The sequence below is a fragment of the Tasmannia lanceolata genome, unplaced genomic scaffold (assembly GCF_043159265.1).
Source record: "Tasmannia lanceolata isolate RefF3 unplaced genomic scaffold, GAP_Taslan_0.1 ptg000037l, whole genome shotgun sequence".
NCBI lineage: Eukaryota > Viridiplantae > Streptophyta > Magnoliopsida > Canellales > Winteraceae > Tasmannia > Tasmannia lanceolata.
The window spans coordinates 57587109-57614164 of record NW_027518714.1 but is presented as its reverse complement, the minus strand read 5'-3'; the positions used below and the strand labels follow the sequence as shown (position 1 = coordinate 57614164).

Sequence of the window (27056 nt, the reverse complement as noted above, 5' to 3'; positions counted from 1 at the left end):
TTTAAATGGACAAAAACGTCCTATGCATTCATGATCTTCATTGTTTGATCTCCAAAATGCATACAAATCATCTCTAATTGGCTCCTCCCAATCATCAATAATTTAAGTCTATTGTCTATACTCCACATTATTTTGGTACAATCCCTCTATCATGGGTGGCTCATGAAACTTGAAGAAAAAACACACAGAAAAATGGGGACCTCAGACCAGAGGAAGCTCACCACAGTCGCTAATGACCACCTTCTTTCTGGGGCGGTCACCTCTGTCGGTCTCTTGAGACTCGATCAGCTTCACGATGTCCAAGCCCTCCAGAACCTGCCCAAACACGACGTGCCGCTGGTCCAACCATGGTGTCTACATCCAGACCAGTTTTCAAATATGTCAGTTTCTGTTTCTACTATATGTATCTAGGTGATTTACAAGGAATGGGCCCACATATGGCAAACACCCAATAAAGATCAGGCATTTTTTTGAGAGAGGTGTAGGGCAGTGAGAGGAGGAGAGAGATTTGAGAGGGCACGGTTAGAGAGGCGTAGGGCAGTGGGAGGAGAGAGATTTGAGAGGACACGATTGAGATGAGGCTGAGAAGTGCCTAAACTCAGGAAAAAGTAATTCATGGTGGCCAATCGTGCCCTTTATGAAACTTTTTGGAACTTATTCGATCTCCCAAACTTATTGGGGTCGACAAGTTCCTAGATAAATTCTGGGTTAAAAATTAAAAACAAACAAATTCTATTTTCAGCTAAAATTTGAGGTTTTTTCATGGGCCTTCGATTCTTTCTTCCAGGTAAAAGATTGTGTCTAGAACACAAGTAGATTGAAATCTGATATCACAAGACATCTGGACAAGCTACTAAGAAGAATTAAATGCTAGGAACCAATAAATGATAGTCCGGTTTCTCAAAATAGGTAGGATAGAGTTGGTTACCTTGACAGTGCAAATGAAAAATTGGCTTCCGTTGGTGTTGGGTCCAGCATTCGCCATACTAAGAACCCCAGGTCCCACATGGGCCACTGTAAAAATTAAGGAGCTCAGAATCAAATGCCTTACACAAACTGATACAGAAACACGCGAATTGGGTGATGGAGATTAACTTACACTTGAAGTTCTCATCTTTAAATGTACGGCCATATATACTCTTACCACCGGTTCCCTGAAATAAAAAGGCAATATTCTCAGATAATTAAGAGATGGATCTATACATTTGTTTATCACCACACATTCACTGAACTGTCAAGACAGTTTGTTGTAGTACTTGGAACCATAGTTGAAAGGGAAAAGAATAAGGGAAAGTCACATAGGTTCCCGTCATGACATTAGTGACTATTCTCAGTGCACTCCAGAGGCTAACTAGGGTCAAATGATAAAAGAAATATAAGACAAAAACATCAAAACATATAACTGAGAGTATGTATGCCTTACAGCCACCTACTTTGTTTTTTCTCCTTTCACATAAAAACAGGTTTTCAGGTTTTCATGAGTTCTATGTGTTTCTAGAAGACTCTGACATGGCTTTAGCAACAGTTACTGATACCAACAGTTTTATCTAGCACCCAACTTGAATTTTGTATTTTCTTGATCAAATGACTTGACAATGGTACCAGAACACTGAAGCACATTTAATGAAGGGGAGGGGGGCTTGTCTATTCCCCTGATGCCACTGCTCCACATCAGCCCTCCTCTCTTTTGTCACGGATTATCAACAACTGTTTACAGCCAGAAACATTGAGGTATTTTAGTACCTGAAATCTCATTCAACTATGTATTACATACCAGTCATTGCTCAATGGAAAAGCTATTTTATGCCGATTTTGTTAAGAAATTTATACCAATTATTATTAAGAAAGTAGATATATTTTAGAATAATCCTCAATCATCCCCTTACCGATCTTTGAACCCTCCATTTCAAAAACAAAAAAAGATCTTTGAACCATATTTTCAGGGCTAGAGTATCCTAAACATGTCAATAAATTTTTATTTAATAATTATTAAAATGGAAGAAATGGGGATGGGGTTTGACCTTTTTCTGTTGGGTAAATCACTCCCTTCAAGGATCCTATGCTTCGTCATATATATATATATATATATATATATATATATATATATATATATATATATATATATATATATATATATATATGAGAAAAGGGTTCCTGCGCTCGAGCACAAAAACAGGGGGGGGGGGGGGGGAATCCAAGCCATTCATTTGGAAGGCCCCATCATGGATGGGGGGTCTACCAAAAATCAGCTTCATTGGATCACCATAGGGTGTCCATTTGTGGGGCCAAAAATGGACAGATATTGTTTGTCCACAAATCTGTCCATTTTTGGCCCCACAAATGGACACCCTTGTTAAATGTATTCACTTATTAAGGGCATAATGCTCATTATGTAATATACACTAAATAGATATTAAAGTCGGGAATAGAGTGCGCAAGTATTGTGCGCAACTTCTGTTCTCCCTTATTCTTCACGTATTCTCTTCTCCACTCTGTCTTCTCTCTTCTCTCATGTAGATTAACATGGTATCAGAGCAAGAGATCCTTCATCCATAAAGGTATCAACCCTTCTCCTTCTTCCTTTTCTCAATTCTTTCCTCCTTTTTTTTTTAACCCTAAACAACTAACTTTTGGGTTTTCTGATTAAACCCTAACCCTAACCCTTGTTACCTCTGATCCTCCATTAAAACCCTCCTTATACCAACCCCAACCCAACCCAACCGCCCAACCCCACTCAACCAGACCCTAACCCTAACCCTATTTTTTTGCTTGCCTACTGCCCTAACCCTAGTTTTTGCTCGACCCTCCCATCTAATACCAGTGCCGCACCCTTCCAAATCCTTTTATTTTCACTCACAGACCCCACGAATCCCTTGCCTTACCTACTCGCATACCCTACACCCTAGATTTGTGATCAAATCGTATTTCTAACTCATGCCCTAGTTCAAATCAGTCCCTAATTGACTCCTCTTTATGATCTAAACCAGGGAAGCAGGATTCGTACCTGAGGGTGGGGATTCGCGAATCGGAATCGTGATTCGATTCGATTCCCCGATTTTGGGGAATCCCGAATCGATTCCGTCGGAACCCCGATTCCCAATTTTGGGAACCTCGATTCCCAATTTTGGGAACCTCGATTCCCAATTTATGGAAACCCCGATTCCCACTTTATAGGAACCCCGATTCCTAATTTATGGAAACCCCGATTCCCATTTTATAGGAACCCCGATTCCTGGCGAATCCCCAGCGAATCCCCGACAAATCCCCGGCGAATCTCCGGCGACTCTTTGGCAAACCCACGATTCCCGCTTCCAACCATCCCAGGAGCCTTCGATTCCCGCTTTCGAATCCCGAATCGAATCCCGCTTTCGATTCCCGCCCTGGCAACCTTGATCTAAACTAGTTTCTTCTTGCGCGTTTACTCGGTGAATGGTTCCGAGACATTGCGTAGTTGTCCCTTCTTGCTTCTATATATGTTGAGTGGTGTTTTGCCTTCTTTTTTGTCCTGTAACCGGATGTTGAAGTTTTCGCGGCCGTATGTTGGTGGATAGGTTGATGGACGATATGGTTCATGGATTGTAATCCCATTGTTGTGGGTATTCTTGTGGTGATAGACTTGGTGGTGGTTGACCTTATTGTTGGCAGATTTTTTTTGGTGGATCTGTTATTGGTGCAGTTGTGGTGGTTCACTTGTGGATGGTTTGCTACATGAGTTGTAGCCTCTTTGTGATTACTGTTGATGCTAGTGTGGTTATTGAGTAGGCAGTTGAGTGACTTGTTGGACGTTCTTCTTGGTCTTGTTGTTTAGTGGTGTTATTAAAAAAAAAATAATTTTGGCTTTATTATGGAATCGTTGGAGCAAGTATCTCAGCCAACTGCTGAAATCAAAGTTGTTGAGGTCCGTTCTTCGTCATACAATGCCCAGTCTAGTTATTCACATGTCGAACCTCCTCTTCAGATGAATTCCATAAAATTGGATGGGACAAATTATCCCCCGTGGAAGATGGCTGTCTACACTTATCTACTTGGACGTCGGAAAATAAGTTTTCTAGAGCGCCCACCTCCGGCTCGTACTGACTTGACATATGATCAGTGGCGCGAGGATGATGCTGTGATCCGTTCCTTTCTCTGGAGTTGTATAGAACCCAATATTGTTACTTCCTTGATGTACCTTCAGTCCTCGAAAGAAATTTGGGAGCAGACAGCTATGATGTATTATGGGACTGATAATCTGACTCGTATCTGTGATCACTTTTCAGAGTGGTTTAGTTTTCAGCGAGGAGACAAGCCGATAGGAGCCCACTATAGTGATTACCTTGCGCTATGTCAAGAGCTTGATTTATTGTTGCCCTTTACAGTTGATCCTGGCGTTCTTAAAAAGCGTCGGAAGGAGTTACGTGTTGTTCGGTTTCTGGATTCATTAGGGCCTGACTATCTCCTGCTCCGACAGTAGATAGTCAGTTCTGGTTTGATTCCCACCCTTGCTGATGTCTTCTCTCGGGTTCAGCGTATGAGTGGTTCCACATAGTGACCCTATGGTTGATGGGTCTAATCATGTGACATATGCTGGGTTTGATCGTGGTCGTTGTGGCGAACGTTTTGGACGTGGTCGTGGCCGTGCGTCAGAGGGAGGGCGAGATGGTGGAGGCCGCGGATGTGGGTCCCGTTATTGCACTCATTGTTGTATGGATGGACATAGTGTTGAGTATTGCTACGATTTACATCCCGAGCTTCGTCCCTATAGACCTGCGAGTGCATATGTTGCTGCTTCTGATAGTATGTCCTCCTCTGCTATTCCATCTGTTCCTCATGACACCATGATAGTCCCTAGTGCAGAATATGATGAACTTGTACGCCTCAGGGACAAAGGGAAGCAGCCTGCAGCCACATTTGCACATAAAGGTAGCCCCTCATGTTTTCTCTCTGGTACTTCTTCTGGGTCATGGCTCATTGATTTAGGAGCATCCCACCATATGACTGGTAATCCTAACATTCTCTCTTCCTTCCAGTCATTTCCTTCTATGGGCCCTCGTACTGTTACTTTAGCTGATGGAACTACATCCCCTGTCTCTGGGATGGGTGTAGTCTCCACCTCAACGGGTCTTCAATTATCTTCTGTTCTTTATGTCCCATCTTTTTCTGTTAACTTGTTATCTGTTAGTCAATTAACAAAATCTCTAAATTGTTCTGTTTCCTTTTTTTCTTCCTATTGTGTTTTTCAGGACATGAAGACTGGGACGAGGATTGGCTTGGGCCATGAGATCGATGGCCTTTGTTACCTTGACAATGCCGGAGCTAGTGTTGCACTTCGTACTTCAGTTGATGCCTACCAGTGGCATTGTCGTTTGGGACATCCACCTGCTGAGATGCTTAGGAAAACTTCTTTTGTTTCAACTTCTATTCCGTTTTTTCATTGCAAGTCTTGTGAGTTGAGAAAACACCATCGTGTGTCCTTCCCTTCTCGAGTTAATAGTCGAGTGTCTCATCCTTTTGAACTTATACATTCTGATGTTTGGGGTCCGTCGAGAACTACTTCATTAAATGGCTTTAAATATTTTATCATATTTGTTGATGATTATTCTCGTGCTACTTGGTTGTTTTTACTTAAAGATCGATCTCAAGTCTTTAATGCCTTTCGTAATTTTTATTTTGAAGTGGTTAACCAGTTTAAATGTTCAATTAATTGTTTACGCACTGACAACGCTAAGGAATATTTCTCTGTGGATAATGGATTTCATGATTTTCTTACCTCTCGTGGTATCATTCATCAGTCGTCATGTGCATATACGTCACAACAGAATGGTGTTGCTGAAAGGAAAATTCGCTACCTACTTGATATGACTCGCACCATTATGTTTCAGATGAAAGTTCCTAAGATTCATTGGGGAGATGCAGCTCTTACAGCATGCTACCTAGGGAACCATCTTCCTTCTTTTGTTTTATCTGGGAAAACACCGTTTTCCGTCCTGTATCCTTTAGGTGATCCGTTTCCCTTAGTGCCTCGTGTCTTTGGTTGTACGTGTTTTGTTCAGAATTCGTCTCCTGGTCTCGAGAAGTTAGAGCCTCGGGAGGAGAAATGTATCTTTCTGGGTTACCCTCGTACTCAGAAAGGTTATAAGTGTTATAGTCCTCGCCTTCGGAACACATTTGTCTCTGCTGATGTCACGTTTTTTGAGGACCAACCGTATGCGGCTGATTCTTCTCCTCCTTTATCTGTTGATGTACCCAGTATGCCAGTTCCTATCGTGATGGGTTCTCCTCTGCCTCCTCTACCTATCTCTACAGTTGTTCCTGATCTCGCACCGAGTCCTACTGGGAAAACTACTGCTTCTGAAGTGCAAACTTATACTCGGGGATCTAGACAAGTTGTTCTTCCTACGAATGAGACACCATCTCCGCTCACTGCTACGAATGAGGCACCATCTCAGCCAGCTGATCCTCTTCCGCAGTCAGATTGTCCTCCTTCAGGTATTTGTTCTACTCTAGATTCACCCATTGCTAGTCGTACTCGTTCTTGTACTATTGCACATCCCATTTCAGAGTTTGTTTCTTATGAGCATCTTTTACCATCCTTTCATTCATTTGTTTCTAGCATGCCTTCAGTTAGTTTGCCTAAGACAGTTACAGATGCTTTACATCATCCTGGATGGCGGGCTGCCATGGATGCAGAGATGGCTGCACTTCACTCAAATAAAACGTGGCAGTTGGTTCCTCTCCCTTACGGAGCACGACCTGTTGGCTGTAGTTGGGTCTTTGCCATAAAGTTTCTTCCAGATGGGACTGTAGAGCGTCTCTAAGTTCATCTTGTTGCTAAAGGGTATACTCAAACATTTGGCGTAGTCTATCAGGAGACCTTTTCTCCCATCACAAAAATTCCTTCAGTACGGGTATTGATCTCTCTAGCTGTTAATCGTGGCTGGCCCCTGTATCAGCTTGATGAAAAGAATGCCTTCCTCCACGGTGATCTTTCTAAGGAAGCTTATATAGAGCAACCTCTTGAGTATGTTGCTCAGGGGGATATGTGCTCATCAGTATGCCGTCTTTAGAAGGCGATTTATAGCCTGTAGCAATCACCCAGGGCTTGGTTTGGACGATTTAGTGCTATGGTTTTACGTTTTGGGTTGAAGCAGTGTGTCGTCGATCATTCCGTGTTTAGTCACAAGTTTGCTGCTGGATATATCCTTCTGATAGTATATGTCGATGACATTGTAATTACTGGAGATTACAAATCTGGCATACAAAATCTGAAGTCCTTTCTCCAAGGCGAATTTTCCACGAAAGATCTGGGTCAGCTCAGATATTTTCTTGGTATTGAGGTAGCACACTCTCATCATGGCCTTTCTTTGTCACAAAGAAAGTATGTGTTAAACATCTTAGAGGAGACTGGCTCAATGAGGGTGAAACCTGCTGCTACTCCTATGGACCCAAATGTCAAACTTCTTCCTGATCAAGGGGAACTAATGAATGATCCTGGTCGATACAGAAGATTGGTTGGGAAACTAATCTACTTGACTGCCACCCGTCCAGACATAGCATTTGCAGTGGGTATGGTTAGTCGCTTTATGAGTTCTCCACGTACTTCCCATTGGGCGGCTGTTATTCAGATCATCAAATATTTGAAGGGTACTCCAGGTAAAGGCTTGTGCTTTAGAAAATATGGACATGAAAAAGTAGAGGGATTCAATGATGCAGATTGGGCAGGATCTCCTGCAGACAGAAGATCAAATACTGGAGATTGCACGTTTGTCGGAGGTAATTTGGTGTCATGGAGAAGTAAAAAGCAAGATGTTGTTCCCAAGTCGAGTGCAGAGGCTGAGTATAGAGCTATGCCCTATACGAGTGGGGAGCTAATCTGGCTTCGCTCCTTCTTATCAAAGATTGGGTTCGAATCGACATCTCCAACAAAGTTGTGCTGTGATAATAGGGCTGCAATTCATATTGCGACGAATCCAGTATTCCATGAGCGAACCAAGCATATTGAGGTAGATTGTCACTTCATTCGTAATCGGATTCAGAGTGGTGAGATTTGCACAATGTTTACTCGATCTGCAGATCAGCTTGCAGATATGTTTACCAAACCATTAGGGTGTACAAAATTGAAAGATTCTTGTAACAAGCTCGGAATGTTCGATATTTACATTCCAGCTTGAGGGGGAGTGTTAAATGTATTCACTTATTAAGGGCATAATGGTCATTATGTAATATACACGAAATAGATACTGAAGTCGGGAATAGAGTGCACAAGTACTGTGCGCAACTTCTGTTCTCCCTTATTCTTCATGTATTCTCTTCTCCACTCTCTCTTCTCTCATGTAGATTAACAACCCTATCCATGAAAGGGCCCATCAAATGAATGCTTCGGATTCCATAAAAAATGTGACCCCACCCTGTTTCTGCGCTCGAGCGCATAAACCATTTCCTCTCTCTCTCTCTGTATATATATATATATATATATATATATATATGTATATATATATATATATGGTTCTATGGAATGAACAATCAAAGTAGATAGGAAGCGGGAAAGATTCTTCGACTCTAGTTATACCATTATATTATATTGACAATTCCAAAAAATTGTTCATACTATGATGGAGATCGAGTAGATAGGCCCCTATCGTGCAGTGGTTAAGGACATCTCTCTTTCAAGGAGGCAACAGGGATTCGACTTCCCTTGGGGGTAGGGTACTACTAAAGGAAGCTTACCAACCAAAAAAAATCCCAAACTATTAGATTTATCACAATGGTCATTTTTTGTTTGCAATTGTTTGTTTTCACCACCTACCACTTTGCATGCAATTATATCATTGGATAATTTGGATCACCCATTTGGTGATCAATGGCCTACAAGCATAGAATTTTAAAACAAAAATGATGAAAGGGAAGAATTTTATCGATTGGAAGCATACGACTTTGATACCGTGGCCATTGATGATAGAGGGGGCCCTCTCGTCTTCCCACAAAGTGGAGATCACATCCGCTCACCTAAGCTTAGTAATATAGGTGGGCCCAACAATGGAGCATCCCACATCTACTGGAAAATGATATTCACACTCCTTTTTTTGGTAGTGGTGATCCAAAGGCCTACAAGCATAGAATTTTAAAACAAAAATGATTAAAGGGAAGAATTTTATTGATTGGAAGCATGGGTGGTCCAAATAGTACGATTTCAATATTGTGGCCATTGATGATAGAGACTTGACATAGGAAAATCCAAAGGGGATGAATTAAAGAGGCTTAGAAGAAGGCTGTTATGTGTAAAATCTCATCTCAGAAAATAGAGATTAGGTGCAAAAGGAAAACAAATAATACGAAAAAAGGAAACTGGGATGGAATCACAAGAAAAGGTTTCAGATTAAAGAGACGAGTGCATAACAAATTTCATATTTAAGAAATCAAGATCATGAAACAAAAACCAAGAACCAAGAAACAAGGACGGAGCACAAATGATCAAACTGAATTTGAATAGCAAAATGAAATAATTGAGAAAAGGAGAGAGTTAGGATTGGGTTAAATAAAGTACTGAATTTAAGAATTCAGGAAGTCAGTCCAACTAATTTGAATAGCAAGATGAAATAATTGAGAAAAAACAATGAATTGGGATTGGGTTAAATAAAGTAATGAATTTAAGAAATTGATAAGTCAAGAAATCAAGATTAAGATAACCAATGACAATGAAAATCAACAGTTGGACAATAATTAGTAGATAGATGAGACGAATTAAAGCATAAGGGGCAAGGGATAGTGTTAAAGGAATAGAGAAGCAAAATTGAGTCTTGAAGGGAATAAAGAAGCAAAATAGAGCGATAAAGAGAGTAAAGAAGCAAAATCGAATGTTAAATTGAGAAACCAAATTTCAAATAAGAAAAAATCTAAGGCAATCGAGATAGTATTGACGTGTTGGGAAAGAAAATAATGTAGAAACTAATAAGGGAAATAGGGAATAAGGGCTACCAAAAGAATCCACCAATGGATCTAGGAATCCATCTAGATCTCTTAGGAATCCACTTCCAAGAGAAAACCTCATTTACCAAAGGAATTCATCTTTGAACTCTAGAAATCCACCTATAAGAGACAAAACCTTTTATCAAAGGAACATTTGATTTCTAGGACTCCACCTAGAAGGTACACACCATGAATCCAAACAGTAAAGAAGAGGCTCCCAAGCTCTTGAAATTTTCATTCATCAATTGTCATGTGCTTTTACTAGCCAAAGAACCCTTTTATATAAAAAAATGACTTAAGCAACATCTAAATATTTTCAATAAACTCCAAAATGACATATAAAATAAAATAAAATAAAAATCAACTTGAAACTTATACCTCTACAGCTAACAACTAATGGAAAAACAAATACAAGGCATGCGAAATCCTAGGGGACCACCGTTCCTACGACTACAACTAATGAAAAATAATAACAAATAAAATCTCTACGACACTCCTAATGGACCCTCGTTTTCTTTTTCTTCCTTGCTTTATGGTCCCCATCATTTCTCCTCGACTTGAAAGCATTTGTCTTTGGCAAATGCATGGAAATGTATTGCTCGTGGGGATATGGATTGGGAGGTTGAAAATTCATTTCAATGATCCAAGTGCTTACGAACTTTAGACGGCCTTTCTATTTCACCAAAACTTGTGATAACCACTACTCCTTGTAGAAACAAGCCGATCATCTAGCAATTCTGATATTTTAGGTAAAGTAGGCAATCAATATTGTTCCCTGCATTCATCCTCAAATTGCTTCATGATAAGCGCATTGCAAAACTTCCTCGATTCAACCTTCTTCGAACTCACATGCTTCATGGCCGTTCCAATTCCCATATCCAGTGGATTAGGAGCGACCTTTTTCATCTTATATGCAATCCCACTTGTTGTGGACCAGGTCTCCTCAACCCTAAGCTTTGATACCAATTTGATACAGATAATCTTAGAAGAAGGCCCTAGGTGTAAATCATAGATCAACAAATAGAGAATAGATTGGGTTGAAATTACAAAAGGAGGTTTTAGATTAAAGAAACTCACAAATTTCAGATTCATAAAATTAAGATTGGGAATCAAGAATCAAGAAACAATAATGGATGGAAAATGACCGAACTGAATTTGAATAGCAAGATGAAAGAATTGTGAAAAACAATAAGTTGGGATTCAATTAAGGAAAATAATAAATGCAAGAAATCAATATTTGAAATCAAGAAATCAAGAATAATAATAACGAATGATAATGAAAATCAATGGGACAATAATTTGTAGATAGATGAGGAGAATTGAAAACAAAAGGGACGTGGATGGTGTTGAGGTAATGAAGAAACAGAATTTAGAAACAATTGAGAACAAAGGAATTGAAAGCCTGTAGGGAAGGAACAATAACGGAAAATAGAATAACGGAAATGCAGATCTCTTAAGAATCCACCTAGAAGATAAATCATCATTTACCAAAGGAATCCACCTTTGATGTCTAGGAATCTACCTAGGGTGCAAGCCCAGGGTTCTCAGGTTAATTTTTGGATTGGAGCATAAAAAAATGGGGTTTAGTTCAATAAAGGAATCAACATGCATTCCCAAATCAGATTAAAAATGACAAGGAAATCAAAGCATGGTTTTAAATTTCCCAGAAACGACTAAAATGTTTCCATTTCGATACCCACCGAAACGAAATCGATGTGATTTCCTTTCACGTCATTATTTTCCTGAAATTCCCGAAATTTGACTGAAATGGTCGGAACAACCGAAAAATGGAAAGATATTATTTGCATTTCATTTCATTAATGTAGAGAATGATATTTGGGAGGCAACATCATTGAACTACACAGCAAAGTAACCGTATCTTATGCACGGGATGTCAAATCGGCATGGGACAAATAATAGTATAATATCTTGTAACTCTATATGGTATTGACATAGAGTTGGGGTCCTCAGAGGGGAGACTAGTTATTGACTTATTGTACTTTCTTATACTTCATTACATTGTACTTCTTTATTGACTTTACTGTTTTAGATATGCGCAACAATGCATGTCACTAGCAATGTTTTAAATTTCGGTCTCGGTTTTGGTCGATCTAGTAAATGCTTCTATAATTGGACTGTTAATCCATTCATGGGTACAAATAAATCCTATATGTGATCGTGTTGATACCATTCACTTCAGTTTGGACAACCCTTATTTCCTTTGTTAGATCTGAACAAGACCATTATATAGCCTATTGTACACAACCAATTGTGTTAAGGTTCAGATCTTCGAATTTTCTTGAGTTTCTTTCCCTTCCCAGATTGGTCCTACATCATTTGGTATCAAAGGGAGCTTCGGATATTGTCACATGGCAGTAGGATCTCTACGATGGCTCAATGGAATGAATTAATCAGAGCTCTCAAGTCTTTCAAACAGAGGGGAATGAGGAAAAGAAAGGAGAGGGGGGGGGGGGGGGGCATATTAGTCATATTAAGAATTTTAATATAATTGGGATGTGTTAATAATTTGTTCCAAATTTATGTTTTACTATCCACATCACTATTCACAATACTGTTCACCCACGTGTCAGTATTTTGTTATTAGTTTTATTTTTGTAAGTTATAAGTGAGAAATTTTTAGATTTAGGTTGTCTACTTGTCTATGTTAAAGAACGCTCACATGTCAGGATTATAGTTGTTTAGAAGTCTCTAGAAGTTGAGCCGGGTAGACTCTTTCACCTTCTTAATGAAATTTTTCTAAAGGATTCATTAGCCGACCCCAACTAGTTTGGAACAAAGGCTTAGTTGAGTTGAGTTGAGTTGAGTTGAGAAGTCACTAGAAGTTGTGGAAAAGTCTCTATAATGCAAAGTTTGTGGTCAGTGATTTCATGATGATATGAGTAAAAAAAATTCATTTGCTTTCTTGCAAAACCATGGATGTGATATCTACAAATCTTGATATGACGCTTTGATCGTCTTTCGGTGTGATGCCTCGGGAACCCCTTGGTGTGATTCCTCGGGAAACCCTTCATGTGACACCTTGATCATCCTTTAGTGCGATGCCTCGGGAACCCCTTGGTGTGATGCCTTGGGTCTTGTTGGTGTGATTCCAACAAAACTATCTTGACTTTCTTCTATTATAGGAAAACCATTGGTGTGATACCTTTGACCTTGCTATTGCAACTCCAACAAATCCATCTTCTCTTTTATTCCATGGTGTGGTGCCTTGATCCTCTTTGGTGAAATGCCTACGGTTCCATTGATGTGATGCAGTTGACTTGTTAGTGTGATGCTAAAATATCCAGTGTCGTTATCTTCTCTAGTAGTTTGATTAACGTTGTTACTGAATCTTCTAGTTCTTCTCTTTCACATAATTCTACCATGAGACCTCTAGTTTCAACTTTTTCTTACACCATTTATGACGGTTTAAAACTCATTCTAATCCCAGAAATAGTTTTTGAAAGTTATATTTCTTCTCTATTGGTAAACCCCCACATTTTCCATTTATGTTGTTTGAATATGTTAAAAAAAATTTGTTTGAAACACTTGATCCCTTATACCACCGAATTGTTCATCTATTCATGTGTGCATCTAAATCCTACAGGTGACAGTGTTGCTCATCCTTATTTATGCATCAGAGCAAGGTTCCAATGACATCACTTGGAAGCAGAATCTCTACGGTGAGGTTAATCATCACTCAAGGATGAACCAATCATAGCTCTCAAGGCGACAATAGAGACGGACTACATTCTTCATTTGATGAAGCCGAGTATTTTCAAGTGGGGAGAATGATGGAGGACTAGCCTCTACGGAAAAAACAAAAAACAAAGGATTGGGTTTTTTTTTTTTTTTTTTTAAGGGAGGGGGGGTTGTCACAATTCACCCACATGTTAATATTTTGTTAATAGTGTTTTATTTTTGTGAGTTTTAAATGAGAAGTTTCTAAAGTTGGTTTTTTACTAGTTTAAGTTAAAGAGGCCCCACATGTTAGGGTTTTAGTTATTTAGAATTCACAAGAAGTATATGTTGAGAATAAATGTAGGTCACATGAGGAAGTCCAACAAACCATCGAAGCAAGCAATGAAATGCGTGCAAGCATCCAGCTGATTCACCTTGTCAAGCAAAATAATATCATGAAGGCGATATGGTAATGTTTTTGCCAGCGAATGGTTCCCACATGGTAAGCATCACAAGCTAAAGGCTAAGAAAATTATGCCATGCAAAATTCTTCATAAAGTGAAACCAACTTCTAAACTTGTAGACCCTGCTTAGTACTTTAATAACAGTCCAGTTTTCAATGTGGCTGACTTATTTGATTAGTTGGGAACTGAATCACAAAATGAGGAGCAACAAAAGGAAAATTTGGTAACATGGTTAATGAACTTAGTAATGGGCGGTAGAAAAATTGAGGACATTCTTGTGCACCCAATTGCCACTTGAAAAAGATTTTATAAGAAGTTTCTAGTCAAGTGAGAGGAGGAAAGAGCAAGTTGGATTTCACAGATGAATTAAAATAGCTTATCAAAGGCGTCCACAATCACAAGAGAATATTTGGTGGAGAATTGATGCACATCACATGCTCAAAAACCTTCATATCATGTAAAAAGAGAGGAAGAGGCCCAGGATCGATCTAAGAGCGATCCAGAATGAATAGCATCCTAACGACATAATGACATCATTCAATGGGCCCAACATTTGTCTGGAGATATGCCAGCTGATGCAGCTAAAGAAATATAAAAGGGAAAATCTAAAAATGTCATTTTCGAGCATTTATAGGCTATTGATACCCATGCAACCATGTTTGGATAATGGGACGAATTCACCTTGTTTTGCATTTTTAAATCTGCTGTCAGAGGCCTATTATAATCCCTGAAAAGCTCTTAGCAGCCAATCAGGGAAGTGTAAAATAAAGTGAGTCGTCACATTATCAAAACATGTTTGCGCAAATATCAGTAGCCTAATTATATATATTAATAAAAAAGAGGAAACTATAACAAAAAAGAAAAGGAAAGGAAATAAAAAGGAGGGGTTTAAAGCCAGATTGCAAAATCAACAAATATCATGGAGGACCCACACCAAAATATGGAGAATATAGATCAACAGAAACTATTCAAATCAAAACCCAAAACAAGTACTTGTATCCCCATAAGTACGAAAAACTAACCCTCGCTAGAAAAAGATCAAGAAGAACCATTCAAAAAAAAAAAAAAAACCTAAAACATCTATCCCCGTTACACAATCTGAATATCCATCCTCTTTTATTCACTACCACTGTATCCACTTATCTAAGTCATTCTTTCCTTTTAAATAATCTCTGTAATTATTTAAATTCTTGCAAGGTTGAAGCTTGTAGAAATACTATCTGGAATTTTTTAATTTCTTACTTAAGTCATTCTCTTTTTTAATGGAAAGTTGCCTAAGTCTTTCTAAAGGCCCAAGAATCCAAATATTAGAAAGATAAATCTAAACTCCAAGTCGGAAACTAAACCTAAGAAATTAAAACTAGCTTAAATTGATCGTGGTTGGACTCTATGAAAAAATAAAGCATTAGTACATGTTAAATGCAGAAACGAACAAAAGAGAGAACATCAAGTACAGGCCCTACTTAAAACTAACGTAAACCAATCATGGTTGGGATATATGGAAATTAGAAAGGCACGAGTGCATGTTAAACTAAGAAACGAATAAAAGAGAGCACATACGTTTCCCTTATCAAAGTCACCTCCTTGAATCATAAAATCTTTGATAACACGATGGAACGTGGATCCCTTATACCCAAACCCCTTCTCTCCTGATTACAAGGAAATGCAATTAAGCATAGCAAGATGACCCCAAACTAGTTCAAGAAATCTTCAATCGATGTATAATTTTTAATAAAATAATAAAAGCAGACCTGTACATAGAGCACGAAAATTTGCTGCTGTTTGGGGGACATCATCTCCATACAATCCCATCACAATCCTTCCAGCAAATGCTCCTTCAGGATTCCCTATGCTTATATCAAAATATACTTTATGGGTGACTTTAGATTGCAATGCCGCATCCTGAAAATCCATCAAACAAAAAATAACAATTATTAGACAGAACCTTCTGCAAGTTTCTTCTGACCTTTTATAAAAAGCTCCGAAAGTTTTTACTTTCTCATAAAAAGTACTAGTTGAGAGAAACCAGCGAAGCCCCAACTCATGTTCCCTATTCTACTATAATCACAGCTATTCTAGCCAACATGCAGCTCAAAAAATTACCTACCGCAGCATTCTGACAATTCAAAGGAACTACAAAAACAGAAACAACATAGATTTTCAATGGATTCTGCTCAATAGAACTTTTGATGATGTATAAAATCATGTTAAGATCATCCATAGATCGATGCAAATGATGACAATAATTCATGTTTTTGTAATGATTATCCAAAGCACATAAGAAAGCACAGCCAAAATCACTTTTGGCAAGCTCCTTTTTTTTTTTTTTTTGGGAATGGTCGGGAGATTCATTAATATAAAGACCGAGATGGTCCAATACAACAAATCAAAAGGAAACAAAAATAACCCAAGAACAACAGAATAGGATAAAATAATGCGAAAATCACGACGGAAGGAAATCGTAAAGCTGCAATGCTTGCAAGTTGACACCACGTCTAGCTAAATTATCTGCGGAGCCATTAGCGGATCTACGAACATGGTCGAAACATAGCGATGCGGAACCCACAATGTCTTTAATTTCGTCAAAGAAAGAGGCAAATCGCCAAGGGCAGGCATGTGTCCCCCTCAGCCACTTGATCACATTAAGGGAATCCCCTTCCACTACCACCCGAGTCCAAATTTACTCCCGCCACTAATCATAATCCTTGCAGTGCCGCGCGGATTTCCACCTCATTGGAATCAGCAAACCCAATGGGACTCGCAAACGCCCATCGAACCAACCCAGATTCGTCTCTAAGAACTTCTCTCATCCCTGTTGGACTGTGGTTGCCCAAACTAGAACCATCAAAGTTAAGCTTTAAGAAGCCAAGAGCCGGCAGTTCCCAAGCTTGCACAGTCAAAGGCCGAGCTTCTGAACTACCACACACTTCCCTCCAACAATTCCACACTTTTCGCAAGCTCCTATTAAGCTTTGATAGTTAATCCAAAGCAATGATACAAATAATTTAGAAGCATTACCATCCACAAAACTGCTAAACCTAAAATTCCAGAGATTTTACAAAATACAAATAAGAAGTTAAGAACAACAAAAGCATGAATTCCAGTTTCTAAACTCACTAACTACCATTGCAGAAACAGCATACAGTATAGCAAAACCGTAATCTCGTGTTTTCAGAAATTACCAACAAACAAAACCTTTGTAATTTTAGCTCAAACATTAGCAATTGCCAAGATTCCAACAACGCAAAAGCCCTTATTGTGAGCATTATACGGTAAACAACTAAATTACAGTCAGAAAACTTAATTGCCAGTTTCCAAAAACCTAAAATTATAAACCCTATTATAGTGCAAAAACCCTGGTTACAACACACAACCCCAACGTTGGAAAACCAAAAGCACCAACTCATAAAAAGAAACCCTAGCATTTCAAAAAACCGAATAATCTATGAAGCACGAATACAGGTACGAGGTGCGGTTACGACACAATATGGGTACATGGATACGTGATTTTAAAAAAAAAAAGAAAAAAGGATACGGGTACGTTGGAGGTACGCTGAATGTAATAGATTTTTATATTCTATTATATATTTATAATAATTAAATAATTAAATAGTGAAATTTAATTGTCAATCTCCTTCTCTCGTCTCCCAACTACGATTTTGTCGGTCTCGTCCGGAGAAGCGATACGGTCAGTCTTCTTCTCTCTTCTTCCAGCTACAATTTTGAGGAAATCCAAGATTCTAAAATCCGTGTATCCAAACGGCCCCTATATGATCTTATCTCCATGTTGAAGACGATCAATAGTGAAGATTTATAAAAACAGGATACGGGTACGTTGGGCCTTTGAAGAGTGCAGGTGCACCATCATCCTCTCGATGATGTTTGGGTGTGTGGGCCTCCGGAGAGTACCCGTGCTTCATAGCTAATAATCCTAGCTACAGTACATAACCCTTACCATAGATATAACCCTAATTATTAACTCCCAAATCATAGCGTTGCCATAGCCATGGTTTTAAATTTCGGTTTCGGTACCGGTTTTGGACCCCACCGAAATCGAAATTTTGGCCAAAATTTTAGTAATTTTGGCCGAAATTTTAGTAATTTCGGTCGAAATTTCAGTAAAATATTAAATTAATTAAAAAAACAGCTTTTTGGGTGGAATTTCGGAATTTCGAAAAAAACACCATTTCGGGAAAGTGACGTTTCGGTGTCAGTCCCGACTGAAACCCGAAATTTCGGATTTCTGTCAAAATTTAAAACCATGGCCATAGCAAGTTGCCATAACCCTAATTATTAACTCCCAAAATCATAGCACTGCCATAGCCCAAATTACCAAGTTTCAACATGCAAGAAGCGTAGAAACCATAATTGCAGTAACATGAAAGTTCAAAAACACTAGCACTGCAAAAGACCTAATTAACAACCGAGAAAGCTTTAGCATTACAAAAACCCAAATTGACAAATTCGAAGACCCTAGCATGGTAAAAACAGCATTAAAGTTGCATTATAGTGTAAAATCCCTAGCATTGCACAAACCCTGCAATCCCTAATTACAATAGCATTATAGTACAAAAGCCCTAGCCTAGCTATAACTCTAATTACCAACTTCCAAAATCTTATCACTGCCAAAATTCCCAATTACCAACTTCCAAGATGCAACAATCGCAAAAACAAATTGCAGTAGCATTACAATTCAAAAACCTAAACGTTGCAAAAGACCCAAGTACCAACTGCCATAACCCTAGCATTACAAAACCCCTAATTGAAGTAGCATATAGTGTAAAAACCCAAATAAACAACTGCCAAATGCTAATCGCCAACTACCAAACCCCAGACTACCAAAACCTTAACTACCAATTGCCCAAACCCTAGAATTGCAAAACCCCTAGTTACATTAGAATTATAGAGTAAACCCCAAATAAACAACTGCCTAACCCGGATTGAAAAACCCCTAATCCCCAACTGCCAAAACCCTAACTAACAACTGCCTAAACCCTAGAATTGCAAAACCCTTAATTACAGGAGAATTATAGTGTAAACCCCCAATAAACAACTGCCTAACCCGCATTGAAAAACCCCTAATCCCCAACTGCCAAAACCCTAACTAACAACTACTTAAACCCTAGAATTGCAAAACCCTTAATTACAGGAGAATTATAGTGTAAAGCCCCAAATAAACAACTGCATAATCCACATTGCAAAAAACCTAATCCCCAACTACCAACTGCCTAAACCCTATGTTGGAATATGTAACTTGCCTAAGGGCATTTAGGACTTTGTATATTCCTTTATGTTTAGTATAAAGATACGAGTAGGGGGAGATTACCCTAACTCATTAATTTCTCTCTCTAAACTCTCGGTTAACATGGTATCAAAGCCTTAGGGTTTTCTGATCTCTAGGGTTATCTAGCAGCCTTCACCTTCTCCGCCACCCTCACATAGCCGAACCCCCCCCCCCCTCCCTCTCGTCGCGAAACCGTAACCCCAACTCCGGCCAAACTTTCATCTGAGACACAACGGTACGCTATCTTTTTCCTGTTGAGAAGGAGTTGTTTCCATCGACCCGACGGTATCAGCCCTCCCTCGCCACTATCTTCTCCTTCCCCGCGCATACCCCCTGGTTCTCCCTTTGCTTGCCCCCTTGCAGCCGCTCGCACCTCCTGGCCAGAAATTTGTTTCCAGGAAATTTTTGTGGGGGTGCAAATCCTCGTTCCTGGAAAAAAAATTCCAGTCTGGGCAGAAAATATTTTTCATGGAAAATATTTTCTGAACCCCCCACAAATTCACTTTCCCAGAAAATAGTTTTCGAGCCCTCGATTCCTAAGTTTGCATAATATGGATTCCAAACATTCATGATCTGTATGTGAATGAGTCGAATAACCCACATCATTTTTCCTCCTCTTCCTCTCATCCCTCGGTAACACCTAGAACTCTTTTCTCCCTCTTACTATGTGTTAGATCTTCATCTCCTATCCTACTTTGCTTCTTGTTTGTCTTTGTGGCTCCTCTGTGTGCCCCATGTCCTCCCTCTTGTCAAGCTTTGTTGATGACCATCATTCTTGGAGCCGCGTCTAGCTTTCTTGGAGTGTCCTAGTTTGCCCACCTATTCAGTTATCTACTGTTATTCGTCTTGATTTGGCTTGTCTGTTTCTTTCTGCTTGTTGTTATGGAGGAGGTGCTTGACCATCCTTCCACAGGAGTGGCTCCTGGTGTTTATTCCGACACCCTCTTTGGCGTCTTCTTCGTCATCATCTCTCTCTGTGGATGGATCATTCTCACAGATCACTACTGTTAAGTTGGATGGGGCAAACTACGTTACTTGGAAAGCAGCCGTCGAGAAGTATCTTATTGCCAGTGGGAAAGCCCATGTCATTCATCGTGATCCTCCTCCTACGACAGATCCCACCTTTGATCGATGGGAACAGGAGGATGCTCTTGTTTGTACCCTTCAGTGGCAGAGTATGGCCCCTCATATCTCTGGGCCATTGATGCTTCTGCCTACTACGAAACGGATCTGGGATCTGGTTACTCTTCTTTACTCTGGCGTGGCAAACATTAGTCGGATCTGCTCTACCTATTCTGAGTGGGTGCGTTTTCGCCGTGGTAATCTCCCTCTTGCCACCCATTACAGCCACTTCGTTGGCCTCTGTCAGCAGCTTAATGTTTACATGCCGCTTACCACGGATCTCACAGAGGCTGCCCGTCAGAGGGATCAGATCCGTGTTGTGCAGTACCTTGAGAGTTTGGGTCCAGAGTACATGCATCTTCGTCAGCAGATTATCGGTTATGACGATATTCCTTCCCTTACTGCGATTTACTCCCGCGTCCAGCAGTGCTCTCCTGGTGATCCAGTGATATCTATTCCTATTGATGGTTCTGCTCTCACGACCTATGATGGCAGTACTCGTCCGCCTCGTGGTGGGGCCTCCTCTGATCGTGGTTGTGGTCATGCCGGCCGTGGTGGTCGTCGTTCTGGTGCTGGCCATGGCCGTTCTTTTTGCACTCACTGTCAGCGCGAGGGACATTATATTGACCATTGCTATACCCTGCATCCCGAGCTTCGTCAGGTACGCTCGGCTCACATGGGTGCTACTACTGCTTCTGCTTCAGATTCCGCTCCCTCTACTTCTGTTCTTACACCAGCGGATTCCACCTATACATTATCCCGTGCCGATTATGAGGAGTTCCAGCGTCTGAGGCTCAGTTCTCATCCTCCCTTTGCAGGTTTCGCCCAGCCAGGTAGTTCACCCACTACGCTTCTATCTAGCTCAGAGTCATGGATCATTGACTCTGGCGCATCCAACCACCTGACTGATAACTCTTCTCAGCTTCATTCTTTTCGCTCTTTCTCATCTCTCTCTCAATCTATCACCCTTGCTGATGGGTCCACTACACCTATCACTGGTGTTGGTCATATCTCCTCTCATCCTGCTCTTACCTTATGTGTACCAAAATCACCATTTAGTTTACTTTCAGTTAGCCAAATTACTAAATCTCTTCACTGTTCTGCCTCATTTTCCCCCTCTTACTGCTTGTTTCAGGATCTCTAGACTGGGAAGACGATTGGAATGGGTCGTGAGGTAGATGGACTCTATCATCTTGACTGCCAGCCGCTTACTGTCTTACATAGCTCTGTGGATACCATTCAGTGGCATTGTCGCCTGGGGCATCCTTCACTTCAGCGGCTGCAGCAGACTTCTCTGGTTCCCGGACCTTTTTCTAATTTTCAGTGCGAGTCCTGTGAACGCGGGAAACACCGTAGTGTGTCGTTTCCGTCCCGGGTCATTAGTCGAGTGTCTAGTCCATTTTGATGTATGAGGACCCTTTAGGGTCGCATCAAGTACTGGCTTTCGGTATTTTATTGTGTTTATTGATGACTTCTCACGCATGACCTGGTTATATTTACTGAAGAGTAGATCTGACGTGTTCTTTGCTTTTCGCACATTTCATTCTGAAATTAAGAATCAATATAATTGCAATATTAAATGTCTTCGTACTGACAATGCTAGAGAATACTTTTCTGATACTAATGGCTTTCAATCCTATCTCTCCCAACATGGGATTCTACATCAGTCTTCATGTGCGTACACCTCTCAACAGAATGGTGTTGCTGAGAGGAAACTTCGTTATTTGCTTGAAGTAGGTCGCACTCTTCTTTTTCAGATGAGTGTTCCTAAGGCATACTGGAGTGATGCCCTTCTCACGGCGTGTTTCTTAGTAAATCGCCTTCCTTCCTCCATCTTAGAGGGTGCTTCTTCTTTCGAGATTTTATCTCCTGGTAAGGAACAGTTTCCTCTGACACCTCATGTATTTGGATGCGTTTGTTTTGTTCATCTCCTTGGACCTGACCGTGACAAACTCGATCCCCGGTCTGAGCGTTATGTCTTTCTGGGGTATTCCCGTACGCAGAAAGGCTATCGTTGCTATAGCCCTCGTCTGCGTCGCTGGCTTGTCTGAGCCGATGTTACGTTCTTTGAGTCTGAGGCACTCTTCCAACATGGTGCGGCATCTTTCACCCCTTCTCTCGAGTCTGAGGTCTCGCTTCCCTTACCAGATCTACCTGCTTCTCTTCCGTCATCTCCTGTTTTCGTGTAGCCAGCTTCTGCAGATTCTACTTCTTCTGCCACGTTGGAGAAGCCAGCTCCACCTAAAGTTACACAGCAGTATCAGCGGCGCCAAGTTACAGATAAGTCTCGTCTACCTCCTCTCGCACAATCATCTTCTGAGCCGATGATCCCCCTCTCCCGCTCTCAGGTATCTTCTCTTCCGCCTTCCTCTGTTGTTTCTGATTCTCCTATTGCATCTCGTACGAGATCCCGTTCCACTGCACATCCTATTTCGAATTTTGTTTCTTATGATAAGCTCACGAGTACCTTCCAGAGCTTTGTTTCCTCCTTGTCTTCTATGTCTTTACCATAGTCAGTGGCTGAGGCTCTTGAACATCCTGGCTGGCGTGATGCTATGCACCTCGAAATGGGCGCTCTTCATAGTAATGATACATGGGATCTGGTTTCCCTACCCCCTGGTGCCCATCTTGTTGGTTGTCGGTGTGTTTTCTCCATCAAATACCTCCCTGATGGTACTGTCGAGCGCTTAAAAGCACGGTTAGTCGCAAAAGGATACACTCAGACTTTTGGTGTTGACTACACTGAGACCTTCAGTCCAGTTGCGAAAATTCCATCTGTACGTGTGCTCATGTCTCTTGCTGTTAATCATAGCTGGCCCCTTCATCAGCTGGATGTAAAGAATGCCTTCCTCCATGGCGACTTGACTGAGGAGGTGTATATGGAGCAACCACCAGGGTTTGTTGCTCAGAGGGAGACTTCCTCCTACGTGTGTCGCCTACGCATGTTACTCTATGGCCTCAAACAATCTCCACGTGCGTGGTTTGGGAGATTCAGTGAGGCAGTCATGCGCTTTGGTATGAAACAATGCGCAGTGGATCACTCAGTCTTCAGTTATCACTCTTCAGCTGGGTGTATTTTGTTGATAGTTTATGTGGATGACTTAATCATCACAGGGAGCAATTCACAAGGTATACAACGTTTGAAAACTTTCTTGCAAAAGGAATTCTCTATTAAGGATTTGGGTCAGCTCAGGTATTTCTTGGGGTTGCTCGTTCTTCCAGAGGCTTGTTCCTATCACAGAGAAAGTATGTCTTGGACTTGCCAAAAGAAACATGCAATCTTGGAGTTAAACCAGCTTTTGCACCCATGGATCCTAATGTGAAACTCGTTCCAGAAGAAGGAGAGTTGTTGGAGGATCCTGGCAGGTATCGCAGGCTTGTCGGTAAACTTATATATCTTACTCGGCCAGATATTTCATATGTTGTTAGAGCTGTCAGTCAGTATATGAGCTCTCCACATACTTCTCACTAGGCTGCGGTGATACAGATTCTCAAGTATTTGAAAGGGGCTCCAAGGAAGGGATTGATGTTCAAAAGACATGGTCATATGAAAGTTGAAGGCTTCTCTGATGCAGATTGGGCTGGATCCCCAGCAGATAGACGGTCCACCACTGGGTATTGTACATTTGTAGGTGGCAATCTTGTTTCATGGAAGAGTAAGAAGAAGGATGTTATTGCTAAGTCCAGTGTAGAGGCTGAATACAGGGCAATAGCACAGACAAGCACGGAACTTATTTGGCTACGTTAACTTCTCTCTAAAATTGGCTTCATTTCATCTTCTCCTTCGCAGCTTTATTGTCACAATAAAGCTGCAATATACATTGCCAACAATCCAGTCTTCCATGAGCGCACCAAACATATTGAAGTGGATTGTCATTTTATCCGTCAAAGAATCGAGGAAAGAGAGATTTGTACTATGTTTACTCGGTCAGGGGACCAATTAGCTAATATGTTTACAAAGTCCTTAAATAAGTCAAAATTGAGTGATATATGTAACAAGCTAGGAATGTATGATATCTACATTCCAGCTTGAGGGGGAGTGTTGGAATATGTAACTTGCCTAAGGGCATTTAGGACTTTGTACATTCCTATGTTTTAGTATAAATATATGAGGAAGGGGGAGATTACCTTAACTCATTAATTTCTTTCTCTAAACTCTCGGTTAACAGAATTCCAAAACCCCTATTTTCAGTAGCATTTTTTTGAATAATGTTTTTTCCCAGTAGCATAATAGTGCAAAACCCCAAATTAACAACTGCCAATCCCGCATTTTAAGAACCCTAACCCCCAATTACCAAAACCCTAACTACCAGCTGCCTAAACCTTAGAATTGCAAAAACCCCTAATTACAGTAGAATTACAGTCTAAACCCCCAAATAAACAACTGCCGACCCCGCATTGCAAAAACCCTAATTCCCAACAACTAAAACCCTAACTACCAACTGCCTAAACCCTAGAATCCCAAAACCCTACTTTCAATAGCATAATAGTTCAAAACCCCAAATTAAAAACTGCCAAACCTGCATTTTAAGAACCCAAATTCCCTAATTACCAAAACAAAAGGCAAATCTCAGCAACCCTAATTCCTGTACAAAAATCACTGACCTGCAATGCGGCCCGAGCCGAGCTAACATAACCAGTTCTCCTTTGACACAAAGAGGAAGAAGAAGACGAAGAAAGAGAAACAAAACGCGACGAGCCTGAGTAGAAAACCCTCGAAGAGATTCCAGACCCCAACGAAGGAGGGTATTTTCGGAAATTGAGGGACTTGGAAGAGGAGCTGAGAATCTTGAAATGGCATATACTTTTTGGACCTGAAACGGTCGAGCTTATATTCGCCTGAAAGAAGAAAAATACGTTGAAGAGAAGTTAGGGAAGACAGGAAATAGGGAAAAAAAAAAAAAAAGGGTAGTAATGGAAAAGGGAGAAAAATGTGAGGTGGTTTTTTTCTTACCATGGTCGTGAAGGGAGTCGCCATTTGAGCAGAGGTGATGATAAGAAGGTTGCAGTGTATGATTTTTCGAAGTTCTGATAAGGGTATTTGTAGGAGAGAAGGGATATGGATGTGGAATTACAATAATATCCCTCGAATGTATTAGAATGACTAGATTACTACAACATCCAAGCACAAGGGATAGTTGCCGTGAGTTATGTCTGTCTCAACCAGAAAAAAAAAGAAAAAAAGGTACTGATATTTGCACTACCATGTTTTGATAATGACACAAACTAAACCTTGTCTTTTCATTTTCAATGCTATGAGAGCTTATTGGAACCCCAGTAGCTCTTGCTAGCTACTTAAATGAAAGAAAACAAGGTGTCTCGTGAGGAAGCAAAATCGATCGCGGTTTGAAGTGCCTTGAAGAGTAAGAGCAGATTGTAGCAGGGCTGGTTTCACAGCGCAACGCCAAGGGTTTCATCTCCAACTTTGTTTGGTTGCCGGGTTTTTTTTGGTTCTTGGGATTTATGTGTGAGAAAAAAAATCCCAGGAGATTGGTGGGAAAAAAAGAGTCTTAGAACGATCCCGGTAAAATAAAAATCCCATGTTTGGTTGACCGGACTATGGTGGGGAAAAAAACCCTTTGTTTGGTTGCTTTAATTGTTGGGAAGAAAAAAATTCTTCTCAAACTTTTTTTTGGTTCCTTGGTTTATTTTTGTTCCTGGGATTATTTTAGGATGGGATGAAAAGGCAATCATTACAAAAGTGGGATTAAAAAGTTCACCACACAAGCAATCATTACAAGAGTGGGATTAAAAAAAAACCTAGTGCTAAAAGGCAACCAAACATGGGATGGGACTAAAATTTTACTAAAACTTCATGGGACAAAATTTTAACCGGCAACCAAACGGAGCTGAACTACTACTCGGAAAGTGGGTATTGTTGTGGTTGTATTCCGGATTATCTCTGATTCGTTGGAAGGCAATTTTTGTTGTTTTTTAGGAGGAGATTAGCGATTTGTAAGGTAACTTTGTATCTCTTCAATTTCTTTGTCAGTCTCTCCGGATTTGTGATGCCTCAAGTTTTTAGACAAAGAACTTAAAGAAGGAAAAACAGTGTAATCTTTTTCTACTTTTAGTGGATCTCTCTTGGATTTGTCCCGTGGTTTTTTTCCTTCACATTGAAGGGTTTCCCACATAAATCTGTTGATGTACTAACCTTGTGGTTGCATCTTATCGATGTTCTTGCTTTTCGAGGTTGCACTGTTTTATTTGTGGTGTGGTTTATTTTTCCCGGCATATACGTAGAAATGTTTGTTGGTTGCTTTGAACTTGGATTCACACACGGATGGGAAGGCTTTCCTTCCCAACAATTTCTAGTGGTCCCACTATAAGCAAATGATCATAGCCACTTGGCCTAGTTCGAACCCGAATCCATCCAAATACTATTGAATGGCCCTAACCGAGAGGTCAACGGGCAAGACGAGCTCGTCTTCCTAATGAAAGTAAATGACAATGACTCAGTGCACACATGGTATTTGTACTGATGGGTCATCACAGGGTGACCCAATAGGTCTAGGTCTACTGCAAAACTGATCAGGATCGTTGATATGATGGGTCATCACAGG

The 27056-nt window shown here is 40.4% G+C and overlaps 1 protein-coding gene across 1 annotated transcript; it reads right to left on the bottom strand.

The window, feature by feature from the left end:
* Positions 1-25604, bottom strand: PNSL5 (cyclophilin 20-2). The gene is made up of 7 exons (XM_077371846.1): positions 25448-25604; positions 25099-25332; positions 15839-15989; positions 15648-15736; positions 1100-1154; positions 929-1014; positions 1-354 (listed from the first exon to the last, which is right to left on the bottom strand). Exons 1-7 carry the CDS (start codon positions 25469-25471, stop codon positions 202-204), a joined length of 792 nt encoding a protein of 263 aa, XP_077227961.1. The 5' UTR covers positions 25472-25604; the 3' UTR covers positions 1-201.
* Between the last annotated feature and the right edge of the window lie 1452 nt (positions 25605-27056).